The sequence below is a fragment of the Eptatretus burgeri genome, chromosome 1, assembly GCF_056783735.1.
Source record: "Eptatretus burgeri isolate ZD-2024b chromosome 1, Ebu_testis_v1, whole genome shotgun sequence".
NCBI lineage: Eukaryota > Metazoa > Chordata > Myxini > Myxiniformes > Myxinidae > Eptatretus > Eptatretus burgeri.
The window spans coordinates 73,629,502-73,651,626 of record NC_140961.1 but is presented as its reverse complement, the minus strand read 5'-3'; the positions used below and the strand labels follow the sequence as shown (position 1 = coordinate 73,651,626).

Here is a 22,125-nt window from a genome sequence, read left to right as displayed (position 1 = left end):
CCAATCAGGACTCCAACTGGCCTGCACATTGGCTACCATTATTGCTGTACCACCAGATGGACTGTGTACTGCCATAGGACTGGACTGCACCAACTCCAAAACTCTTCACTGTTCCAACTTCAGCACCGCTCCTCCACAAATACCCAACTTTTCAAGGGGCGTGCAGAATCATGCCATGGCTTGGATTCATCTATCTCTCTCTTTCTGCCCCCCCCCCCAATCCCCAGGGCAGCGATGTAGGAGTGTTGTTGCAATAATAAAATGATTATGAACAGGAGGTTAGGAAAAGGGAAAACGAGATGCATGGGACACTGCTTTCTATTTTATATCCGTTATAATTCGTTCAAAAAATCATTCTCAAAGGAGGTACACAGATGTGACAGTATGTACATTACTACAGATACCTAAGTGGGGTGGGCTTATCACTCCTTTCTGTGCACACTTCAGTCTTTCATCTCTCGCAATGGCATTTAGCTGTAAACCCATTTAGTAGTATTAGCTGTCAGATGTCAAAGTTCCCATGGTGGCTTTTGCAAAGAGTAGGCACGATATTACCGGCAACCTGCCAAGTTCAAAATTGCTACTCAAATCGGCTCCAGTCAAATATCTGTTAACCTTCACTGATGAGGCCTTTTCGATCTCCATGATTACACTAATATCATCTGCAGAAACAATCTGGACAGCTGATCTAAAAATACAAGTTTGAAACGTGTAATTAAGTTTACACCGATACGGATCAACAGCGGCTCAATGGAGAGGCTGTAGAACAACCCCTAAAGTGGGAAGAATCGTTTGACAAAAGAAAACACCACAAAAAGGACATGTTTCTGTAATAGCAGGACACATCTTTTGTAGTATAACATTACAGAGTAAACTGTAATGAGCTTAACCACCACTGCAAATCTCAAAGCACTTCGCAATAATTGCCTTGTACATGACTTGCCATTCAATAAATAACGAAAGGTTGATCTGAAGATCCCTCTCCACCGAGTCTGTGGTTCCCCAGGCCTCTGTTTGTTTGTCTCTCTCCTCCTTCTCCTTCTCCATCATGGGAGAGCAAAGAATATTCCAGCCTCCACTGGAAGAAGGGAAGGTTCCATTGATAGCAACAGAATAACTGTGTGAGTGAGGTCGTCAGAAGTCTAGGAATTAAAGCACCATTTACACTTCAAGCAAAACTGGATGCCACACTGTTTAATGGCCAAGATATGTCCAGGGATATGATCCTGACCTCTTGTTTGAGATTTAGGGCCTCCAGGTATTGCTGATAAAGGAGTAGTAACATGTCCAGAGTTCATTGAAATATTGTTGTGGGCCGGGGTTCGGTGGCGATATACGACCACTAGGGGGAGCAGCAGAGTCGTCTCCCACCGAACACCCGGAATTTAGGTCGTGACTCTCGGACAACTCCGAAAGTTCATGGGTCACTTAAAGGACTGCGGTCGCCAATATTTTGACGGTGTGAGGTAGGGTCCACTTGTCGAATTCCAATCCAATTACTCACGCCATCCAACTACCGGGGAAGCCACACCCTCGGCCAACTTTGTCCAAATCGAGTCGCTATCACTGACTCGGATCTGGCGTAACCGAGCAGAAGTTACCAAAGCCACGCCGGACCAAATGAACAATTTACGGCACGAACGGCTTTACTATTTCTCAATACGCACCTTGCTAGGCCAATGAAGGAAAGCACAGAAAACGAGCTGGTACATTTAACAGGGGTTTATTTATAACAATAATCGGGGAGGGGAAGCATTCAAAGAGTAGAGTTTTCATGAATAAAAGGCAGGCAATGTACAATGAGCAAAAGCATATAACAATCCTACTTAAAGACAGGGCCCATGGACACACACACACACACACACACACACACACACACACACACACACACACACACACACACACACACACACACACACACACGAAACTGGACCCTGTGGGTCTATTCGGTATGGCCGGGCCTGGATGCCTGTTCCACCTTGTGCTGTCACACTGACTTGAACCACCACGGTGGGACTCGAACCCATGACCCGAAGTCCACGGCCCACGACCCTGACTTCTCGGTCACCAAACTTGCCCTCCAAAGGACCACAGACCGCTCCAACCACGACCACGACCGTCTGCAGAGCCCTCGTTGACAACCACTCAGTCACGATGACAGACCGCTCGGCAATCGCCACGATCTCCTCTGCCGAACCCTCGTCGTCAACCACTCAGCCACGACGACAGACCCCTCGGCAATCGCCACGATTTCCTCTCTGACAAACCCTGTTCGTGACAACCACTCTACTCTTCTGAGGTGGGAGGGGTCTCTTCTCCTCGCCACTCGCCTCCTGATTGGACGAGGGGTTGGCGGACGACTCGTGGTCACCTCCCGATTGGCTGGGGCGTGCGTGTCATGCTCACCCTCCGCTCATTGGCTGGAGGAAATGGTCCATGCCCTTCCTTGGGGCGGAGCCTCGATCCGAAGCGACGGAGGCTCCACCCACGCCCTCAGCCAAAAACACGTGGGCAATGGTGACTGGGTCGAGTGAGGGACGGTGGCGTTGTTGCCGATGTAGTAGTAGTTGTTGTTGTAGTTGTTGTTGTAAAAACCTAACTAAAAAAATAACTCGTAGCACACACAAAATTCCCATTAGACAGAAGGAGGGATTCTAACTGTAAACATACTTATCGAAATAACTGAACTACGGGGACTCTGGCTGTTTGTGTGCACAAGGTTTCCAAATCCGTAACAATATTTCCCATTCTGTTCCTCTGGGCCAATGTGACTTATTTTTGTGTTATTCCACTTTTCCTCCTTTTTTGTTCATCCCTCGAAACAAAAATATCCTTTGGTTGTCTATAAACCTGCTGCCTTTTGTCATTGAGCTTCTACATGAGCCTTAACCCTTGTATAGAAAAAAAAGGTATCCTGATGGGTCACTGAGATGATGGGATTTGAGCTGTTTTCTCTGAAAGTAAGTTATACTGGGTCAATGTCACATAAAGGTCGGTATTTTGGTGATCAAGCACACCTTCAGTCTTTCAGCATCCTTTGCCAACAATGATGTCTTTCTGGCAAGAACCAAAGTGAAATTTTTTCATGGTTTTTGGACAAATTGGCCATCTTTCAACTGTTCACAGCCGCCATTTTCGCAGGTTGGTGTGGTTTAGCACCAATATTGGATCTCTTAATTTGACTCGCTACAGGCACAAATTTAGCCTAATCCTCAGTGGATATTTGAAGTCTACTATGGGAATGCAAGATGTATTATGTCCCTGTACAAGGAGGTGTTTCACAAGCCTGTCTTTAAATGCTCTGGGGAGGCAAAACACTCAAATTTATACTGTAAGAGGTGTGTGTGTGTGTGTGTGTGTGCGTGTGGCCATTTTTCTCAGAGATGACGAACGGATCTTTGGCAACCTTTCAGAGGTTCATCAGTGGCGGGGAGTGTTTTCAGCCAACAAACTTTTTGAGACTTAAAAAAAAAAGATGGATTATTTTGGATTTTATATTTTCATCACTGTCGTGGCTCAGCCTTTGTAGCTATGTGAAAGATTATAGTAAATGATCCTCAACCCCATTCGTTGGTGGGTGGAGGGTGGACAGTGTATTGCCATAGGACTGGACTTTACTGCCATAGGTTTTAGGCCCCCACAAAAAAAAAATCGACAAAATTTGTTTCTTCAAAATGCCAACAGGATTGCAACATCACTGAACAGCGCTGGGTACCCCTGTTAGTAATTGATCAACTCAAATTCTACAGTGGAACACCTCAAGAGCCAGAACATTCAGAGTCAAATCCACTGCCAAATTAGCTATCCTGCTGTGTCCCTCCAATCAAAGCACTTACTCGGGTCAACCCTGCTTAGATTCTTAGATCTGATGACTTGGCTTGCATTTAATTAAAACCGAGTGTCGGGAATAACTTGTCTGCGATCTATGGCTCTTGGGTGTTGCACTTGAAAGTATATAGGTCGTGGATATTCCACTCAGAATGATGCTTGCTTCTTGGGGTTTTTTTCTTCTTCTTGTTCATCAGGAATATTTGCCTTCAAGTGTACACGGGCTGAGGAGATGTTCAATGTGCTCCAAGACAACATGCACTGCAGCCGCATCAACGTACATGAAGAACCTTCTCGTGACCGCCTGCATACTCGAGTTGAGACTGCCGTGCCATGTACGCCCTCCACACCAGCAAGTACGCCGTGTTTTATTTTGGTGAAAAACATTTTATGATATGGAAATGTACCATGTAGTAGGAAGGAATGAATGAATGAGGGAATGTGGATTATTACCTCTGAAACCGAAGGTGGACAGAGCTTATGTTTTCACTCCTGTTTGTCTGTCTGTTTGACTGTGAGCAAATATCTCAAAAAGTTGGGGAAGGAATCGGACTAAATTTGGTGGACAGGTTTGGTGTATGACAAGAACGAATTGATTAGATTTTGGTGAAGATCTGGATCCGAGAAGTTAAAAAAATTTTTTTAAGTGATTCTTCACCGTGGAGAGATGGGGCCAAACACAATGTATCACATGATGTTTCAAAAAGTTGTGTTCGAGTTGTGACAAAATTAGGTGTATTTGTTGGTTAGGTGACAAGAACAAGCCAATAAGATTTTGGTTCAGCTTCGGATACAGATCTAGCCTGGGATGCAAAACGTAAACTGTTCAGCATGGCGGAGGTATGTGCTCCACCGAGTGCCATTCTAGTTTAGTTTCTCAAATTTTCCTTGACTCTCACAGTGTATACATACAGTGTGTACTTCATGAATCAGTGACTTCTAATGGAAATTGTAATAATTTATAAATGCAGTTTAGGAAAGAAAATGTCTCTTACTCTCTTATTTCCATACGCTGCGAACAGCGTATCTGTGATGACGAAGCAGGGTCATGGCAAAGATTATGCTGGGGACATTGCTGTTAGACAAATAATAATCTCATTTGGAGCCATTTATTCATGTACACACCTTTGGGGTGGGGGAGATCCCAAGTTGAGAAACTAAAATTGAAACGAGGAAAAGAAAGGAGGATGATTATTACAGAGAGACAGTTGGATAGAGTGGTGTGGAATGAATGGGGTAAGAAGGAAAAGAATGGAGGAATTGGGGGTAAGTAGAGGGAAGTGAAGTGGTATGGAGGGATCATAAACTCTCCCATATTTGCATGAGAAATAAAGTGATAACCCCTTCGCAACAATTGTGATGCAAAAGTAGATTATTCACACACACACACACACACACACACACACACACACACACACACACACACACACACACACACACACACACACACACGCATCCTGAGAATAGAAGGAGATGGCAGCCTCATGGAACTCAATCAAGTTCCTTGAGCGCCAACTGTGGGATGAGCAGAGAGTACATGAAATGCTTGTGTGAACAGAAGATGTCACACACGAAATCGAAACTGCAACAAATACAGCCCCAACAATTGCAAAAAAGACAAAAGAAAAACATGAGGCAGAGTATCAACAAATGTACACTGACAACTGACAGAACGATAAAAAAAAAGTAGGGAGATTAAAATAAAACGAGTTGGACAGACTGGGCATCGACAAAGAAGGCTCATTGGAGTGGCTTAGAAAAGGTCAGCTCAATTGGGATGGAGAACAAATCATAATAAATGCCCAAGACCAAGGACACTCTTCCAATGGCTTTAAGAAGATGGCGGGACTGAGCCAATCGGATAAGTGTAGATTTTGCAAGATAGAAATAGAAAGCATGAGTCGCCTCCTCTGGGGATGAAAAAAACTCATATCAGAACAGCTGTACACCCAAAGGCACAACAAGGTATGTGGAGTATCCACTGGCTCATCTGCCTAAATTTCAATATCTTAGTTCCAGAAAACACATGGAAACATGAACCAAAAGCGATCATTGAAAAAGAGGAAGTACCGATCACGTACGACCTGATGATCCCATCAAACGTGAACATATAAAACAAAGCATTACGACCGGATATAGCACTGTACTGAAATACAACAAGAAAAAGAAGGTATTGCTCATTGATGTTTCATTACCCAGTGATTTTGGTCTAAATAATGCAGAAATCAAGTAAATGACTAAATAGGAAGGCCTCAAGAATGAAGTGAAAAGATCGTGGAAGTTGAAGGGCGCCAAAATTGTACCAGTGATAATTGGAGCAACTGGAATGATAAAGAAGAACCTCACAAAGATCTTTCAAACTATCCCTGGGAACATTACCGCAAACGAACAACAGTTGGAGGCTGTCCTGGACTCAGTGATGATCCTGAAAAGAGCCCTCAGAACAAAACGCTGAGAACAACACAATTTCACAACTTAGGCCATGAATCACAATCCTTCACCGAAACGAAGGTGGATACTTCGAGTCCTGGCAGGACTCCGTTCCACATTCTGAAACCCCAATGTGGGGACAACCAATGACATACACTCTTACCTGAACCAACTCGTTTTCTCTGCCCAGTTTGTTGGGGAGAATTGGACAAAGTCGCTCCCTGAAGGAAAAATCTCCAATGAAATTAAAAAAAAAACAACTTGCTGTTAGAAATTGATAATATTTGAGAGGAAGGGGAGGGAAAGGCCAGGGTTGGAGCACAAGAAGGAAGGAGTGGGCTGGGTCAAAAATTCCAGTTTTTATCAATGTAATCAAAAGGTGGCCCCGGGTGAGATACAGCAAACTGAATTGTGAATGATATCATATCTCCCCTGGCCTAGCCAGTCCAGTTTGTTTTTTTGAGTTTGCTGTGACAAAATCGAGGCTGATTGTTCTGTGAGTGTCCAGCACAGAAAGCCCAAATAGTGCATTGACACTACCACTCTTTATCAAAGCTTCAAGAGTACTGAAGCTCCATTGGTTGAAAGAATGACATCAGTAACTTGCATTCATATACTCTTCTCAATGGAACACAATTAATGAGATGTGAAGCCTTTCATTCTTACAGAAACTGCGTTGGGTTTTGAATGAGAGTGGGTGAAAGAAAATTTGGAGGAAGAGGTTTGAGCAGATGGACAAAAAGAGGTTGGGGTGATGTGGTGGAGATTGATTATATAAAATAGGAAGGAGAGAGGGAGGTCTGCCTCGGGTCTAGGGTGTCGTGTCAAAAGGTCTCCTATTTTTGCAGATGTAATTTCAGACAGCTCCTGATCACAATGAGTCATGAGATTTGTTTATTCATTTATTGTCACACAAATGTTCCTTTATTTTCTTTGTTATTATCTATATTGTGAATGGATTCAGTGATTTTTACATTGCTGATTATTGTACAAAGTGTTGAAGGCAATCAAGACTACAGGTATACCTCGACTTACGTCGCCCCAATTTACATTGCTTCGAAGTTGCGTCGTCCATCAATACGTACCCAGGCTCTGAATTGCGTCTCTTTACATTGAAGTTACGTCGTTTAAGCCACGTGCTTTGGCTTTTTCCATCGCCAATTTTCCTTAACCGCCCAGTCTTGCGCCGAGATGTTGAGATCGTTGGCGTTATGAAACTCGCAGGCACGCACACAGCCACACCTGGTTTGCCATTTCAAGACATGTCTGCATTGAAGTGCAATGAAGGTTTTGTACAGTGCTACATCACACTTCACGTGACGAGACGGCAAACCGTGCTGCCGTGTGCGGACCGGCAGCTTTCGTACAGTGTTGCCATATCTGAAAAGTGGAAATATTGTGTTGGAAGCTCAAAATTATCATACATTGTTAAATCTTTGCATTATGATAATAACATTTTACTCACCAATTTTATTTAACCTCCATCACACTTCATTGACGACGTGTCAACGACAACCGTGCGTGGCTGTGCCGTGCCTGTGTACGTGCCGGCAACGGCAAGATTCATGGATGGAAGAACATTTCTGCATTCGGTGCCCTGTGCCCTTGTCAGGTTGTACCTGTACCTGTCGCCCTGCGCGTAATATTCCAGCACGGAATGTAAATTTAAACCGATTGGACAGCACCGCAGTCTATCACTATGCCGCCATGGCCATTGCTCATACTGTATTAACATTCTTTATTATTGTCCACGTAAAACATGGAAATTTTTCTTCCACTGGCAATTCAATTCAAATTCAATTGATGGCGGCTCAGGAAAATAGGCGACAGAAAAAGCCAAAGCACGTGACTTGAATGACGTATCTTTAGTGTAAAGTTCACTGTACTTTATTTTGCATTTGCGCTGTTCAGACGAACTATACTTCCAAAATCTTCATCATGAATTCTAATCATGCTGGTGGTGATAAGAGTGACCCCGTGGCTGAGAAAGTGCGTAAAACTGTAAATCTGGAAGTGAAATTGGATGTTATATGCAGAATGGTGAGTGGTGATCATGCGGTCGATGTTGGTTGGCACTTAGGTTTGCCTCCAACAACAGTACGTGCAATTTATAAAAATGCAGAGCAAATTCGTGAAAGTGCTAAATGTGCTACGCCATTAACATCCAAGTTAATTATGAAGCAAAGGAGCTCTTGCTTGGAGAAGATGGAACGTGTGCTGGCCATGTGGATTGAGGCCACCTCAATAGAACGAGGACGCCTGTGAGTCAAGCCATCATACAGCAGACAGCTAAAAGTCTGTACGATGACTTAAAAAAAGGAGAGCGAGAGTTCAGTTTCCGCTGCCATGGCTAAAGAGACCTTTACTGCAATCCGTGGCTGGTTTGATAGGTTTATGTGTGTGTACGGGCAGGATGGCCTGAAGGTACACACCGTTAAGCCGGGTGTCCCATCTGTTAGCATTAGTTGATGGATGTTAAAGATCCTCACGGAGTCTTTCATGAAGATTAGGAGGGTCATCCTCAGCACCCTTAACAGAATACACATCCCTGCCTGGACTACAAGTAGTAAGCCTTCCATCCTCCATCTGATCATAACTCGCTCTCACTCTCACTCTCTCGTCCCTTTCTCTACCACCACCAGAGCATATTTTACTGTATTGTACTTTACTAAAATTATTTAATTTCAATGATTTGCTGTCAAAATATGTGTGAGAGTAAGTGTTTAAATTATCTCTGTTGAAGCCAAAAAGGTAATATCGTAGGAGAAAATTACGACGTCCCCTTTCCCACCTCCCTTACAGCCTTATTACCTCCGCCACCGAAGGTGAAGGAGGTTACGTTTTCACTAATTTCTGTTTGTTTGTTTGTTTGTTTGTTTGTGTACAGGATATCCCAAAATGTTGTGGATGGATCAGGATGAAATTTTGTGGACAGGTTGTGTGTGTGACAAAGACGAACTGATTCGATTTTGGTGGAGATCCGAATCCGGAATCTGGATACAATAATTATTTAATTTTTTAAAGTGATTCTTCACCATTGAGAGATAGTGCCGAAAATGATATCGAACTGTATAGCATGATATTTCAATAATGTATTGGGCCCGATATGTTCTCGTGGATTAGGCATTACGTGGTGGAGGTATGCGCTCTACCGAATGCCCTTCTAATTAACCTCCGCCATCGAAGATCGGAGATTACTGTTTTCACCCCTTTCTGTTTGTTTGTTTGTTTGTTTGTTTGTTTGTGAACAATATTACGGGAAAACTCGACGGATTTCGACGAAACTTGGTGGGGGGGGGGTTAGGTCTGGTCCAAGGATCATGCCATTAGATTTTGGACTTGGTCCCCCCCCAAAAAAAAAAGAATTGTTAGAGAATTTTTTTTTTTTGCATTTCTACATGTTATAAGTGATTTCCAACCCCCCCAAAAAAAATTGTTAGAGAAAAATTTTTTTTTTTGCATTTCTACATGTTTAAAGTGATTTCCAACCCCCCCCCCCCCAAAAAAAAATATCTTGGAGAAAAGAACTATTACTGTCAGCACTGTTGACATCATATTTAATGAATAGGATATCAGGTTCACTTAAGTGACCCAGCAGTATTGGCGGCGGAGGTTTTGCACTCTACTGAGTGCTCCCCCTCTAGTTTCATTACTGTATTTCTTGTGAAAAAATAAAGATTTGATTGAAGTCGTTGTTTTCAAGAATACATCCGACACATAAATCGAGGTATACCTGTATGTTTGTTTTTTTTTAATCTTTTTTGTTATTCTTCAGCTTCTGGCTTGGGGCACCCATTTTCCATTGTCTCCGTCTTTCCTCGTCGTCTTTCTTATGAGGAAAATTCTTCACATCCATCGAGTCGACATGCTTCGGTAGGCAGTGCTCGTCTGCCATCAGTTGGTGAAGAATCGACTCACCCTCTCATTGTTCCGGAAAAACAGGTACGTAAAATCTTGGAGCACAATGTATCAGCTTGTTGGCAAAGTGCGATTTTATAACCAAGTTGCATATCAATTATTATTAATATATTTGTGCTTGTGGATAGGGTGATGGAGACTGGAGATTGTTTTTTATTGTACAACATCAAGTCATGGAATAGCAAGATTACAGATGGTGAAATAGCAAAGTTATAACTTGTGTGGTTGTGTCACATTTGGACATTTAAGCAAGGAAATGAACAGCAAAGGAAAAGAGAAAGATGGGGGGGGAGAGGGAGGAGGAGGGTGCTTCTTGTGCTTCTGCCTTGATATGGGATATGCCAATAATGTTTGGAGTTTTCGATTTAACAGAATCCTGGAGATATGCTGGGGTGCCATCCCAAGTGAAAGGGCAGAACACCCGTGGTCACACATTCACCTTCGATATAAGAAGAAGATGACTTGTAATACTGGATATCACTGTGTAGCGCTATACGATACACATTTACACAGAGAGAATTGGGGTCTTCTTCCCATGCTGAACCCCCTCCCCCAGATATGCTCCCCAGACAGGAACCATACCTGGGGTACCCTTCTTTAACATGCAAAATTTGATTGGATTTGGTTCAGTAGTTTTTAAGATTTGAAGCGTATATAAACAAACAAACCAACAAATATACAATTTCACTTTTGTAGTATAGATTCTGCCAGTTCCAAAATAAGTCATTAAACGCATTTAATTTTTGTTTGATTACAGCAGTTGTTTAGATGTGAAAATATTCAAGATAATTCACAATTTCAGAGCCTATTTTCAACTTGCAACACCAATTTAAATATAGGCTACGGCTACATTAAAAGACATGCATCACCAAATTGTGCAAACAGTCTCCTGTGAATACCAGCTGGTGTTGATGTTTTCCTTTATAAGGATCGTAATGATACTCCTGTTCCACAGAGAGTCTGACAAATTTTTTTTCTGCTATCTTGGTTTTACCCAGAATGCTTTTGCCCAGAAGTGTTGTCATTTCCTAGAAACTTGTTCAGGGTGGACAATAATTGCTCAAAATTCCAGCACTGTACTATTACCCTGTGCATGCGAAGCGAAAATTGGGGTTAAGCAATTGGTTCATTTCTGCCTGCCTGTTCTTCTGTCCACAAACGTCAGTATGTGATCGAGGAACAACTTGATTTCAATTGAGTGTTATATTTTGAACACTAATCAGAACATGAATTGGAAAATGAACCTGTCGTTTAACAGTACTTTAGCTCTGAATCCATCCCGATTGCACGTGCGCAGAGAGAGTAAGATGATTATTTTACCTTGTCTGCCTGCCTGGCAGTCAACCAAAATTGAAAATCATTCCAAACAGTAAATTTCCTGTTATAAAGGACACAAAAAACAGGCACAAATCACTAATTTAACGTGTTAAATAAGGTGGTATATGAGCCACTGCTTCAATGGCAGCAAACTTCCGGAATCTTTATTTTATTGCGATTGAATTACATACTTGAACATTGCAGAACACAAATCGCCTTTTTGACAGGTTAAAAACCCTTCAGTTTAGCAGTACTTGGACAAAATATTGTGGAATTTTACCTCATCATGACCAATCAAATTTGTCACTCATAGAGCCCACCCATGTCCTTGTTTCTCAAGGTAGCATGGGGTGATGTGTTCTATGAGCTCTCTAGTTTTTGCATGCTCTACAACATAAAAAGCCCATGTCAAACTTGAACTGCCCTCATACTTTTTAGGTCCTGAAGGAGATACCACTGTCCTCTATTTTAGCTGAGTAACTTAAGAGATATATTTCTTTCTCCTGGTGAGGGGGGGGGACTTTCCTTCAAGAAAAATAAAAAGTCTTAATAAACTGGTTGGAGTAAACCCTCCAATATCATGGGGGTTATGTTCGTGGAAAATGCCACAATAGTTAAAAATGGCAATCATTGAAACCACGGACCATTTGGAAAGGGGGTGGGGGGGGGCTCAGTTACTGGGCTTTCAGGAAATATAGAGGAAGGTGGGTGGCAGCTAAAAATAAACACATCACAATTGAAATAAACATGTAAATAAAATAAACACAGGGCAAAATAAACACAAACACGTCTTTTACCTTTTAAATTTATTTCAAAACTTAACACACAATATTACTATTGTAGGTGGTTTTAAGAAAACAGTGAGGTGGGTGAAGGTAAATGTATTACGTACTTTGTACTATCCTCTGCCATAAATAGAAAACACAAGACTTAGCTCAGGATGATTTTGCTGTTCGACGGGAGAGGGTGTTGGTTGGAAAGATGTGAATGTAAAACTTGTGATGGCTGTTTGATCATCATGAGCACGATAAAGTCACCTGCTGCATTGCCACATAGAATGGAAAAATGATTCTTGGCCACCTTGACCCAGAGCAGATCTTTTCCGCTTGGAGAGGAAGGTATCAGATGGCATCCTCTTCCAAAATAGTTCCGTCTCTTCGGCGTCTGCCATTGTTAAACTGGAGCCTTCGGCCCTGGGTGCCTCGTGGAAACATTGGTAAATCTGCAATTATTTCTCCCTTATCAGCGGTCCACTCAAATGGGTAAATCCACAATGGTTTCTCCCATATTTCCGCATTTGATTCACATTCACCGCACAGTCGATTCATTGATATCATAATGGTGGGCCACAGGTGCCACACTTTGACCTCTTGCCAACCTATCTAACTCTAATTTGTTTTTTGGGGGGTTTTTTTGGGGGGGGGGGGGTTGCACAATGTCATAACCTTTCTCTGCCTTTTTGTACAACTAATGTTGTCCATCATATTACGTTTGGGTGCCATTATTAACTGTTGTATGTTCACTAAATCTTGTAGACCTTGTGTGACAGGATCTCCATATGTCATTTTGTGTTCGCTGACAATTCATAATTAAATTTAGCTTCATTACCATATGCTGGTGAAGTCTGATTACTACAATTAACAGTGCGTGAGAAACAATAAAAGGCTCGTCTTGGAAGCTAATCGTACGTGGAGACACAAACGATGACTCGTGTTTGCTCAAAAACCATGATTGGCCGAAATGAAATACCGTGCTAACTAAATCGAAACACGATAGGTTGCCTGCGGTTTGTCGAAACCTGCGATATTAGAACCCTCGATATTTGAGGGTTTTGACTGCACTATAAAAACTCCAGATTTCAATTTTTTTGTCAGAAACTTTCATGCTATTATTGATTGAAGGCTGATGTTCTTACTGGGGTTTTAGGGCTTTTAAAAAAAAATTCCAAATGGAACATCCTGTTGTTGTCCTTGTGATTATTACGAGTGAAGAACCCATCCCTATGGACGGGTTAATCTCCCAGGATTGGCATATTTTACTGTGACTTGTAATGCTCCCTCCTACCATGATTGGCGCTATACCTTATATATTTACATGGAAATAATTGGGGTCATACCCCCACCCTGAACCCCTGCAGACTATGATTTTTTTTTTTAACCACTTAAAACCTTCCCATTCACTTACCCCCCCCCCACCCCCCACCCAAGTACAACCAGCAGTTTTTAACTCTTCCTGTCCAGCACTTTGGGAGTGCATATAATTCAAACACACACACACACACACACACACACACACACACACACACACACATCAAGAGTAGATCCCGAGTGTTATTATCAAGGAAAGTCATTACTCGGTCTTTCTGCAAATGATGGAACCATAAATTGTTGTTTTGCATAAGTTGGGTGTTAAACGCAATGGAATGTCATTTTAGAGTGTACTGTTAAATTTGTGCTATTGTTTGCTTTAAAACAGAAGTTTGAAACATGTATTTGAATGTTTGTTTTATGCACTGTGATGCAGGTACATACCTATGTGAACACGTCAAATGTGCAAGAAGAGCTGACTTCACGGCCTGTGATTCTTGCATGTCCTTTAACTGAAGATGAAGAGCACTTGGTTGATCATGTTCAAATACGGTGTAGTGAAGAAAATGAGCAACCTTGCATTAATGAGTTTAGTGCTGAGGTACAGCTAGAACCACAAAGTGTGAAGTTTGTACTTGGCCCAACGCCGGCTCAGAAGCGTGAACAAGAGAAGCGACGGCGATATGAACAGGAGAATAGGATATCGTCAACATCATTAATGGGGAAGAACAGCAGAGGAGCACAGTTGGTATATGAAAATCTCAATGGCTTGGTGCCTCCGTTGCAGGCATGCCCACCATGCTATTCAGCACCAGATGAATCCAATGGCATGGTTCCTGGATCAAGCAGGGCTCCACAAAACTATGAGAATTGGCCAGCTTTACCACCAGTGTGGGAAGAGCCAGCCCCTCCAAAACCCGTGCTCTACAATGGATTGCACACGAGCTTAGAGCTGGACATGTCTGGCAATCCTAATGATAACAGTTCTAAGACCTTGCATGATAATGGACTTCTTGAGAACAACACAGACTTTTTGGAAAAGTGTGATGATACACCAACAGTGTTCAGTTTTGAGTTGAAGCGATGCAGATTGCCAGTAGCCGCAAATGGGAATGGGGGAGGAAGCAGGACAGTACCCTCTGCACTCAACTACATCCAAATAGAATTAGAGGAAGGAGGCAGCAGTGAGAGTGAGGGCATGCCACCACGCACGCCCCGTACACCTGTTACACCGTTACCTCCTCAAACGCCAACACGCCACAATGAGTTGTATGCCACAATTGACCTTGAAAAAACAGCAGCCATGTCTAGCCTTCAGCGTGCACTTCCTCGAGACGATGGTACAGTGCGGAAGACACGCCATAACAGCACTGACCCTCCAATGTGACTTTTTAGTGTGATGGCTTGTTCACTGAATTATTTTGCAGGAAAACAATGCTGAATGCTGCTGGATTATGCATTAACATTGCCATGATGTTCAATGAACCAGGCTTTTTAGCTGCAGCATATGGGCTCTTAAACTCAAGCTTATGCACATTAGCTACTGCTATATGCTATACTTTTATGCTGTGAATTAAGTAGTTATATTATTACTGCTGTGCTATTCCAAATTCATTACAAATGAAAATTTTTATTTTCTTCAAAATGCAATGACTTGCGTGTGATGGGGAAGGAATTTGTGCGATGGCTGATTTTTTTTTTTTATGGACCTATAACCGTTAAATATGCAGCTGTCTGTCAATATATCCTCTATATCTGCTTTTCCCATTCCCATCTCACCTTCTATTCTCTTCCCTGCATCCCTCTTTCCCACTACAGCTCCCTTTGTATTCCTTTCCATTTTCCTTCTGCCCTTCCTTGCCAGCACCAAAACTAAAATCTTGTGCATCATTAAAAACAATTATTTTTATGTTATTTTTTTTTTTTTAAACAGCACTCTTTATTATTATTATTTTTTTAATGGCCATTTGTCATTCCGCTTTTCCACCCGAGACATAGTGTTTGTGATCATTTGCTGGATCTTGGGCTGCAGAAGTGTAAACCAGGGTGTGATCGGTGTTTACATCTGGCTGAAACCTCTTCCACATCCACTTCTGCCCTCTATGTTACCCCTCCTGGCTGCCCTCTCTTCGGCTCCTACGTCTATCACACTCCTAATCTGTCCTCCCCCATTCATTCCTCCTGCTGTTATACCCCTTCCACTCCTCCCACCGTATGTCTGTCGTACCCCTCCTTCCCTCACCCTCAGGCTGTAATGTGTTAGTCTGTTAATCCTCCCTCCCTCACTCTGGATGTCAAACAAATTGAAGGCTTCAAACAAACTTCTCAGATATCTCTATCCAGGTTTCTGCTGCATCTCCTTGCATAATTATCTGTCTGACAGAAACCTTTCTCACACAAGATGTCCCCGAGTCATGTCTCCTTCTTTTGGCTACTCTCGCCCTGTGCTTTGACAGACCAACTCTTGTGCTGGTGATGGTGTTCCTGTGTATGTTCATGTTTCCCTTCCATGCAGCCCCTGACCTCATGGAGCATTTCTGCCTTTCTCTGCATTTCTGTCCAACAACGTATTGTTTGTGTGTGGTCAACCATCCCTGAAGCTTCAATGACTCAAACTTGTCATGCTATTTCTTTATACATGGATTTTCTGCTGTCATCGTATCCCAGTTCTCTCTTTCTTATATTATTTCAATGCCACCATGCCAATTCCCTGAAAATCAGTCATCAAACTACAATCCAAGATGTTGCAGCAAGGCATTTTTTCCAAACAGCTGCTCTTCATTGGCCTTTTTCTTTTCCGACTTGTACATGTCCAAATTAAAGTTATTTCATTTCATTTTATTTTACTCAATTATATCAAACCTGTCCTCTTGGCTCTTCTGATCATGCCCTTGTCAAAGTGTTTGTGTCTGGCAATTTTCAGAGAGCCACCAAGGTGCGACGTGCATGACAGTTTGGCAAGGGATATTCCTCTGGTCTCAAAACTACTCTCCCTCACAAACTGGTCCATTATCTCATCGGTTCTTGACATCAACAGTTCCTGGAATACCTTCCTCAACATCTGCTTTCTCGCCTTTGCAATTCATCCCTTCACATTTCCAACTGTCCTATTCAACATCCCAACCCTGGTACACTGAGATGTGGTGAGGCAACCATGAGAAATGTAACTTAGGTTCTGTACCTGGACAAACCAAACTGATGGGAACCTAAAGTCCATTTACATAGCCTGCAACCAGTGTTTATCGATCATTCAATGAGCTGAATCCCAGCATCAAGATCAGTTGTGGTCAAAACCTCATCTCTCACCATCCTCCAGAGACTGATGACAGCTAATCAAGACTGTCTTCAGTACACATTCCCATTCTGTCGATTCACTCCTTTTCAACTCCTACAGGATGAAGCCATATTGGACTCTGCTTGGTGAAAAGCAGACTATTTTATTGCTGTCTTTACTGAAAATGTCAAGCTTCCTAACCCATCCCTTCCCCAACCCACCCTTTCCCCCCAAGTAGACTCCTCAATATAGCACGTGGACTTCTGTTCTGGACATTAAGGTTGAGAGGTTCCCTGTTACTCTTTACACCTCCTCTTCGACTGGACCTGATGGTGCTGGTTCTGTAATGTTCAAAAATTGTGCTTCAATCACATGTCTGGCCAAATCTGCTCCTTTGTCCTAACTCTTCTCCAGGTCTTTCTCAGTCAGATAGTCTCCTGCCTTCATCTTGGAAAGATGTATTGGTCACCCCTATTCACAAGAAGGGTTCCAATTCTGATCCATTCAACTACAGAACCCATCATGAGCAAAGTGATGGAATCCATCAATGATGCCAACGTTCGGCATTATCTCTTCTTCAACTCTCTAATGTGTGATTATCAGTTGGCTTCCACCCTGGCTATTCTCTCATGAACAATTAATGAACACACTAAATTTCAAATGAGAGATCGAAGCCATCTCTCTGGATATCCATCAAGCTTTTACTACTACATGGCCCCCAGTCTTGCTTTCCAAACAATCTGATAATGGGATTCAAGGACTCCTTGAATGGCTCTCTGATTTTTCTCTGCAAGTGGAAGAAACAGGTTTTTTATCGGTGGTATTGGTTGTGATCTCCATCTTCATCAGTTATAACACAAGGCAGTGTTTTCGTACCAACTTTGTTATTGGTAATCGATGATCTCTTCTGTGGAAAATCCTCTACCATTTTTCTGAAATTCCACCTTGTGCAGAATAGAGCACCACACTTCTGAGAGGCAGACTGTTGCAGCAACCATCTCAACAGATCTGGAAAAAAAATGTCAGTCAGTCAATCAGCCACTTGGAACATGTCTTTCAATGCAGAAAATCCCATGTTCTCTCTTTATCCTACCACAAGGATCTGATTTTGAACTTCCCAGTTTACTACTTTGGCCAATCCTTGGAAGAGGTGCAGTCCCTGCAGCTCATAGGCCTCACAATCTATCAAAAACCTGCCTTGGATGAACGACATTGCCAAACTGGCCGATAAGGCAGACTGATGTCTCAGCATTCTTTGCAGAGATGTCCATTCTGAGATGTCAAAAGCGCATTGCAATGCATACGAGGCCTTCGTATTATCATGGAGTACAGGTCCACACCCTCGGCTGCTTCTCATGCAAGTCCAAGGCTGTCCGTGTTATTGGCATCTCTCAGCAGGAGACCAAGTCCCTAAGTTCTCAGGAGACCAGGTTCTCATCCAATGCAGGTGTCTTGGTGGACTCTGAGTTTTCTAGCTTCTGGCCTTGCTCCTCCAATCCTCGTCCTTCCGTCATCCTCCAGCCCACCATGCACCATGCATTCTTTCAGCATTCCAATCCTCTCTACCCTCTCCCATTCTCAGCTGCTTTTATACCCACCTCTGCTCTCTTCAACTCCACTGATATCCTCCTGCCCCTTTCCTTTCTGCCACTTATGTGCGTTCTTTATCCCCCTATTCCCCTTTGATCCTTTGTCTGTCTGCGAACTTGCTGCCTTCTGTAATTTAGCTCTTCCCTGAGCCGAGATTTATGTTTCCAGAAAGTTATATTTTAAAACAAGGGTGTGAGATAACTATTGTCATTATTATTCTCCAATCTAGGCCACATGGAGAATGGAATGTGCTTGAGGGTCTTTGAAAGAAGTGTTACAAGGAAATGAAAGTGTTTTTAGCCTGTCACTTTTTATTGTTCCCAATTTTTAAGATTATACAATATAATTTGGACATTCATGTTTCCCTTCTGTGTGAACCCCATGCTTCTGCCTCTATTTCCCTTCTCTTCTTTGTTGTAAAGTAGTGGATATTACGATGACCTGCGTAATTATGTTCATGCATCGTCAAAACAAATTATGTACGTTTTGTCCAAAATTGCATCCATGTGCCGGCTTTGACTGCACGGCATGGTTTTGCCGCAGCAGAATTACGCTTTGAAGCCAAGGCAGCTGTCAGTCCAAGTGGCTTTTCCCTCTCAATATGTCGTAGAAACGTGTTCCTTATCCATCTATTCATGACTAAAACTGACAAAGCTCTCTTCTTGGTTTACACCTTCATCTTTACTATGCTGTTATCACCAGCATTAATGCAAAGTATGAATTATTCAGTGGTGTGTGTCTTGTATTGTGCATATTTGTAAGAATCAAATGTTATATCAGTGTTTATTTCAAACTTGTTATTTTATTAGTTTTTATATGCACTATGCTGCCTGAAGCTTACTCAGTGCCTCTTATGTCTTTAACAAGTGGAAAGACTGAGCCCTATTCTGTCTGCTTTTAGTTTGGGCCATTACCACCCTGTAGCCATAGTGAACAAAAGAAGGCTGAACTATATACAACTACTGATGCATCCATCATTTTGGATCGCATAAGTGCTTCTTCTCTCATCTGCAGCACATGGCTGCTGGTCACATCATTTCTAGGGAGTGCAACTGTGCCGCTGATGCAGTGCCCCTTATACGTGAGGGCAGGAATTTTTTGAATCTGGCCAGGATGCCAGCGATAGCTCCCATACTCTTTTGTTGAAAGACACCGTAGGATCTTTAACATCTACCAGCTCCCGCTAGCAGAGGCTCCCCAGCTTAAGATCCATCCAAAATAAAATAAATAAAAAACAGCGTACTTTGTGATGCAACCACCCTGATTGTGAAGCACCATTCTGACAGTTTATAATCGAACATAGAATAGGCAGCTCAAAGGTAAGTGTGCTAACTGCACCATCCTGTAAGGACTGTCATGTTTCTAATTATGTATACTTGGCACCAATTACTTTTTTTTTTCTTATTTAATCTGAGCATTTTGCTCTTTTAGCTGCAAAACTGCTTCCATTCCATGAAACACTCCATTTTAGTGCTTGGTACAGCGACCATATGATCTATGATGGATTTGTGAGTCGTTTGCTTTTTAAATTATTTTTCCATTACTTTTTTCCTACATTCTTTCAAAACACCAGTTTATTTGAATTTATATTTATCATCAGTGATGGTTCACATTAACACAGTTCTCTCCATTACACAGTAACTTAGGTCTGATGCCCAGTATAACATGTTTTAGACAAGCAGCTAGTCACGAGTCGTGTTTTGGATAAACAGGTCTAATTATCTTGTTTACATAGCATTAAAAAAAAAAATTGTGTTCGTTCTTATGTTTGGATGTCAAGACGAAAAAAAAAAAAATGGAAAATACAATGTGGCCATGTTAGAATATATTAGTGGGAGATATGGTGGTTTCCTTGATTTCTCTGCTTGAATATTTGATTGGATCCTTTTTAAAACGCTGTCATTTCAGTATGCACATGCGAGCATGTATTACGGTACACGACACACGCAAATAGTGATGGTAGGGCTCACCAAAGAGCTAAAAATATTGATGTAATTTATATCTTGCTGCTTCTTGGTCTCTGTTTACATTTCTGCAGTGTATGTTCATGTTCATGTGTGTTTGTGCTGAATACCTTAAGAATTTGCACCAAAAATGTTGGGCATGCTTATCATCATCTCTTCTATAATCCATGAAAGAATGGTCGAACAGCATACACTTCCACCACCTTTGTCCAGGCATTTCACTTTAGTTGACGACACCTAGCTGCTGCTGCTTATGCATCATATGGACTTCAAATTTATTTCTTAGTCGTCTTCCAGATAGCATACTTGACCGGCTCTTGGGATCCTCTTCTGTCCTTGCCTCAGATATGCCCATTGCCAACTCCTTTTTATTCGGAAATATGCATTTGGCTTCCACATTATCTTTATTGCGTAAGTGTTTATAACAAAGGGATCCCATTACATTTCAAGTACTGTCTTGATCCTTGGATCCGAATAATGAGTTCAGGATTGCCAAACAAGCGATATTTTAAGATGTTTAATAGTAGCGTTAATTTAACCCTGCATTAGGGGCTATGTATTACTTAAAAAAATGGTGAAAATTTTGATATGTCCTTATATGCCCCCCACACTTTCTCTTCTCCTTTCCCACCTCTTTACTTGCATCTACTCTTGACCTTACCAAATTCTTCCCTCTCCTCATCAATTCCTCTTTTCTCCCCTTCCTCTTTCTTCTTAGAATCCATTTTTTCTCGACATACTCCACTCCATATTTGCACATGTAACATAGAGATTGCTTCCTCATTTCTGCGCAAAACTTTCTCATGCTCATGCAAATGCTGTTGTCTGTTGTACATTTTCATTTTAAAGGCAATTTGCTGCTGCCAGAATCATTTCTTGTGTTTATTTCCCCCTCTCCCCTCCCCCTTGTTACTATAAACAAAGATCTAGCACCAAAAATGTTTTCATATGGGCTTGATGAAGCATGTAGTTGACAATAAATAATGTTTTTGAGATACAAATGCATCGGACAAAAATTTTCACACAATCCATTCGTTCATATTTTCCTTGTCTGCCCATTCCCCACTGACCCATTGTTTGTACAATAGAAACGCTTTATTTAGTTTTCACATGAGCATAGATCTCTGTATAAATAAATAAATAAATAAACATTTTTCAAACATAACTTTTGCACTTGAATGAAGCTCTCCATTATTACTGCACCTTAATAATGTGCCTTCACAACTGACTCTTAAGCATTCGTACTTTTCCCTGCAGACTCTAAATGTAATATCATGTGTAGATAAAATATTATGGTAATGAACGTAAATGTGTCGGGCAGTTTAAATTCTTCTTCTTTTGAGATTATAAACAGAAAGGGCTATGCTCTCCATTGTTTTCTACCAAGAGGCCACGTGTTTATTATATTATCTGGCTTTGTTTTGTTTTGTTTTCCCTGCAAGTTCATTAAACCATTTTATTTAATAACCCTAGCAGAGTACCTGCCCGATGGGCGATCTTGTTTCAAGCACGCAACTCATTCTTCTGATGCATACCTTTATTTGGGCGGTGTATAGGAGACTTGACAGCTCTGTGTAGGGGGAAAAAAACCCAATGAAGTTATGTGCATGAAGCAAAAGCATACCGACTGCTTATATTTTATAACACCTCACCATTTACAGTAGAGTATTCCTGTCCCCACGTTTTCCAGTGCAGTGGAGACTTGTAATATCCTCCC

General features: G+C 41.9%; 1 protein-coding gene across 2 annotated transcripts in view; it reads left to right on the top strand.

Annotated features, from left to right (window-relative positions):
- LOC147034751 (fibroblast growth factor receptor substrate 2-like) overlaps positions 1–21,573 on the top strand; it is a 43,814-nt gene extending 22,241 nt beyond the window's left edge. For both annotated transcript variants that reach the window (XM_085888202.1, XM_085888191.1), the window contains exons 4-6: positions 4,026–4,184; positions 10,034–10,200; positions 14,017–21,573. In XM_085888202.1, coding sequence (XP_085744328.1) covers positions 4,026–4,184; positions 10,034–10,200; positions 14,017–14,967 — 1,277 coding nt within the window. In that variant the 3' untranslated portion in view covers positions 14,968–21,573. The remainder of the gene's footprint in view (positions 1–4,025; positions 4,185–10,033; positions 10,201–14,016) is intronic.
- The last annotated feature ends 552 nt before the right edge of the window (positions 21,574–22,125 follow it).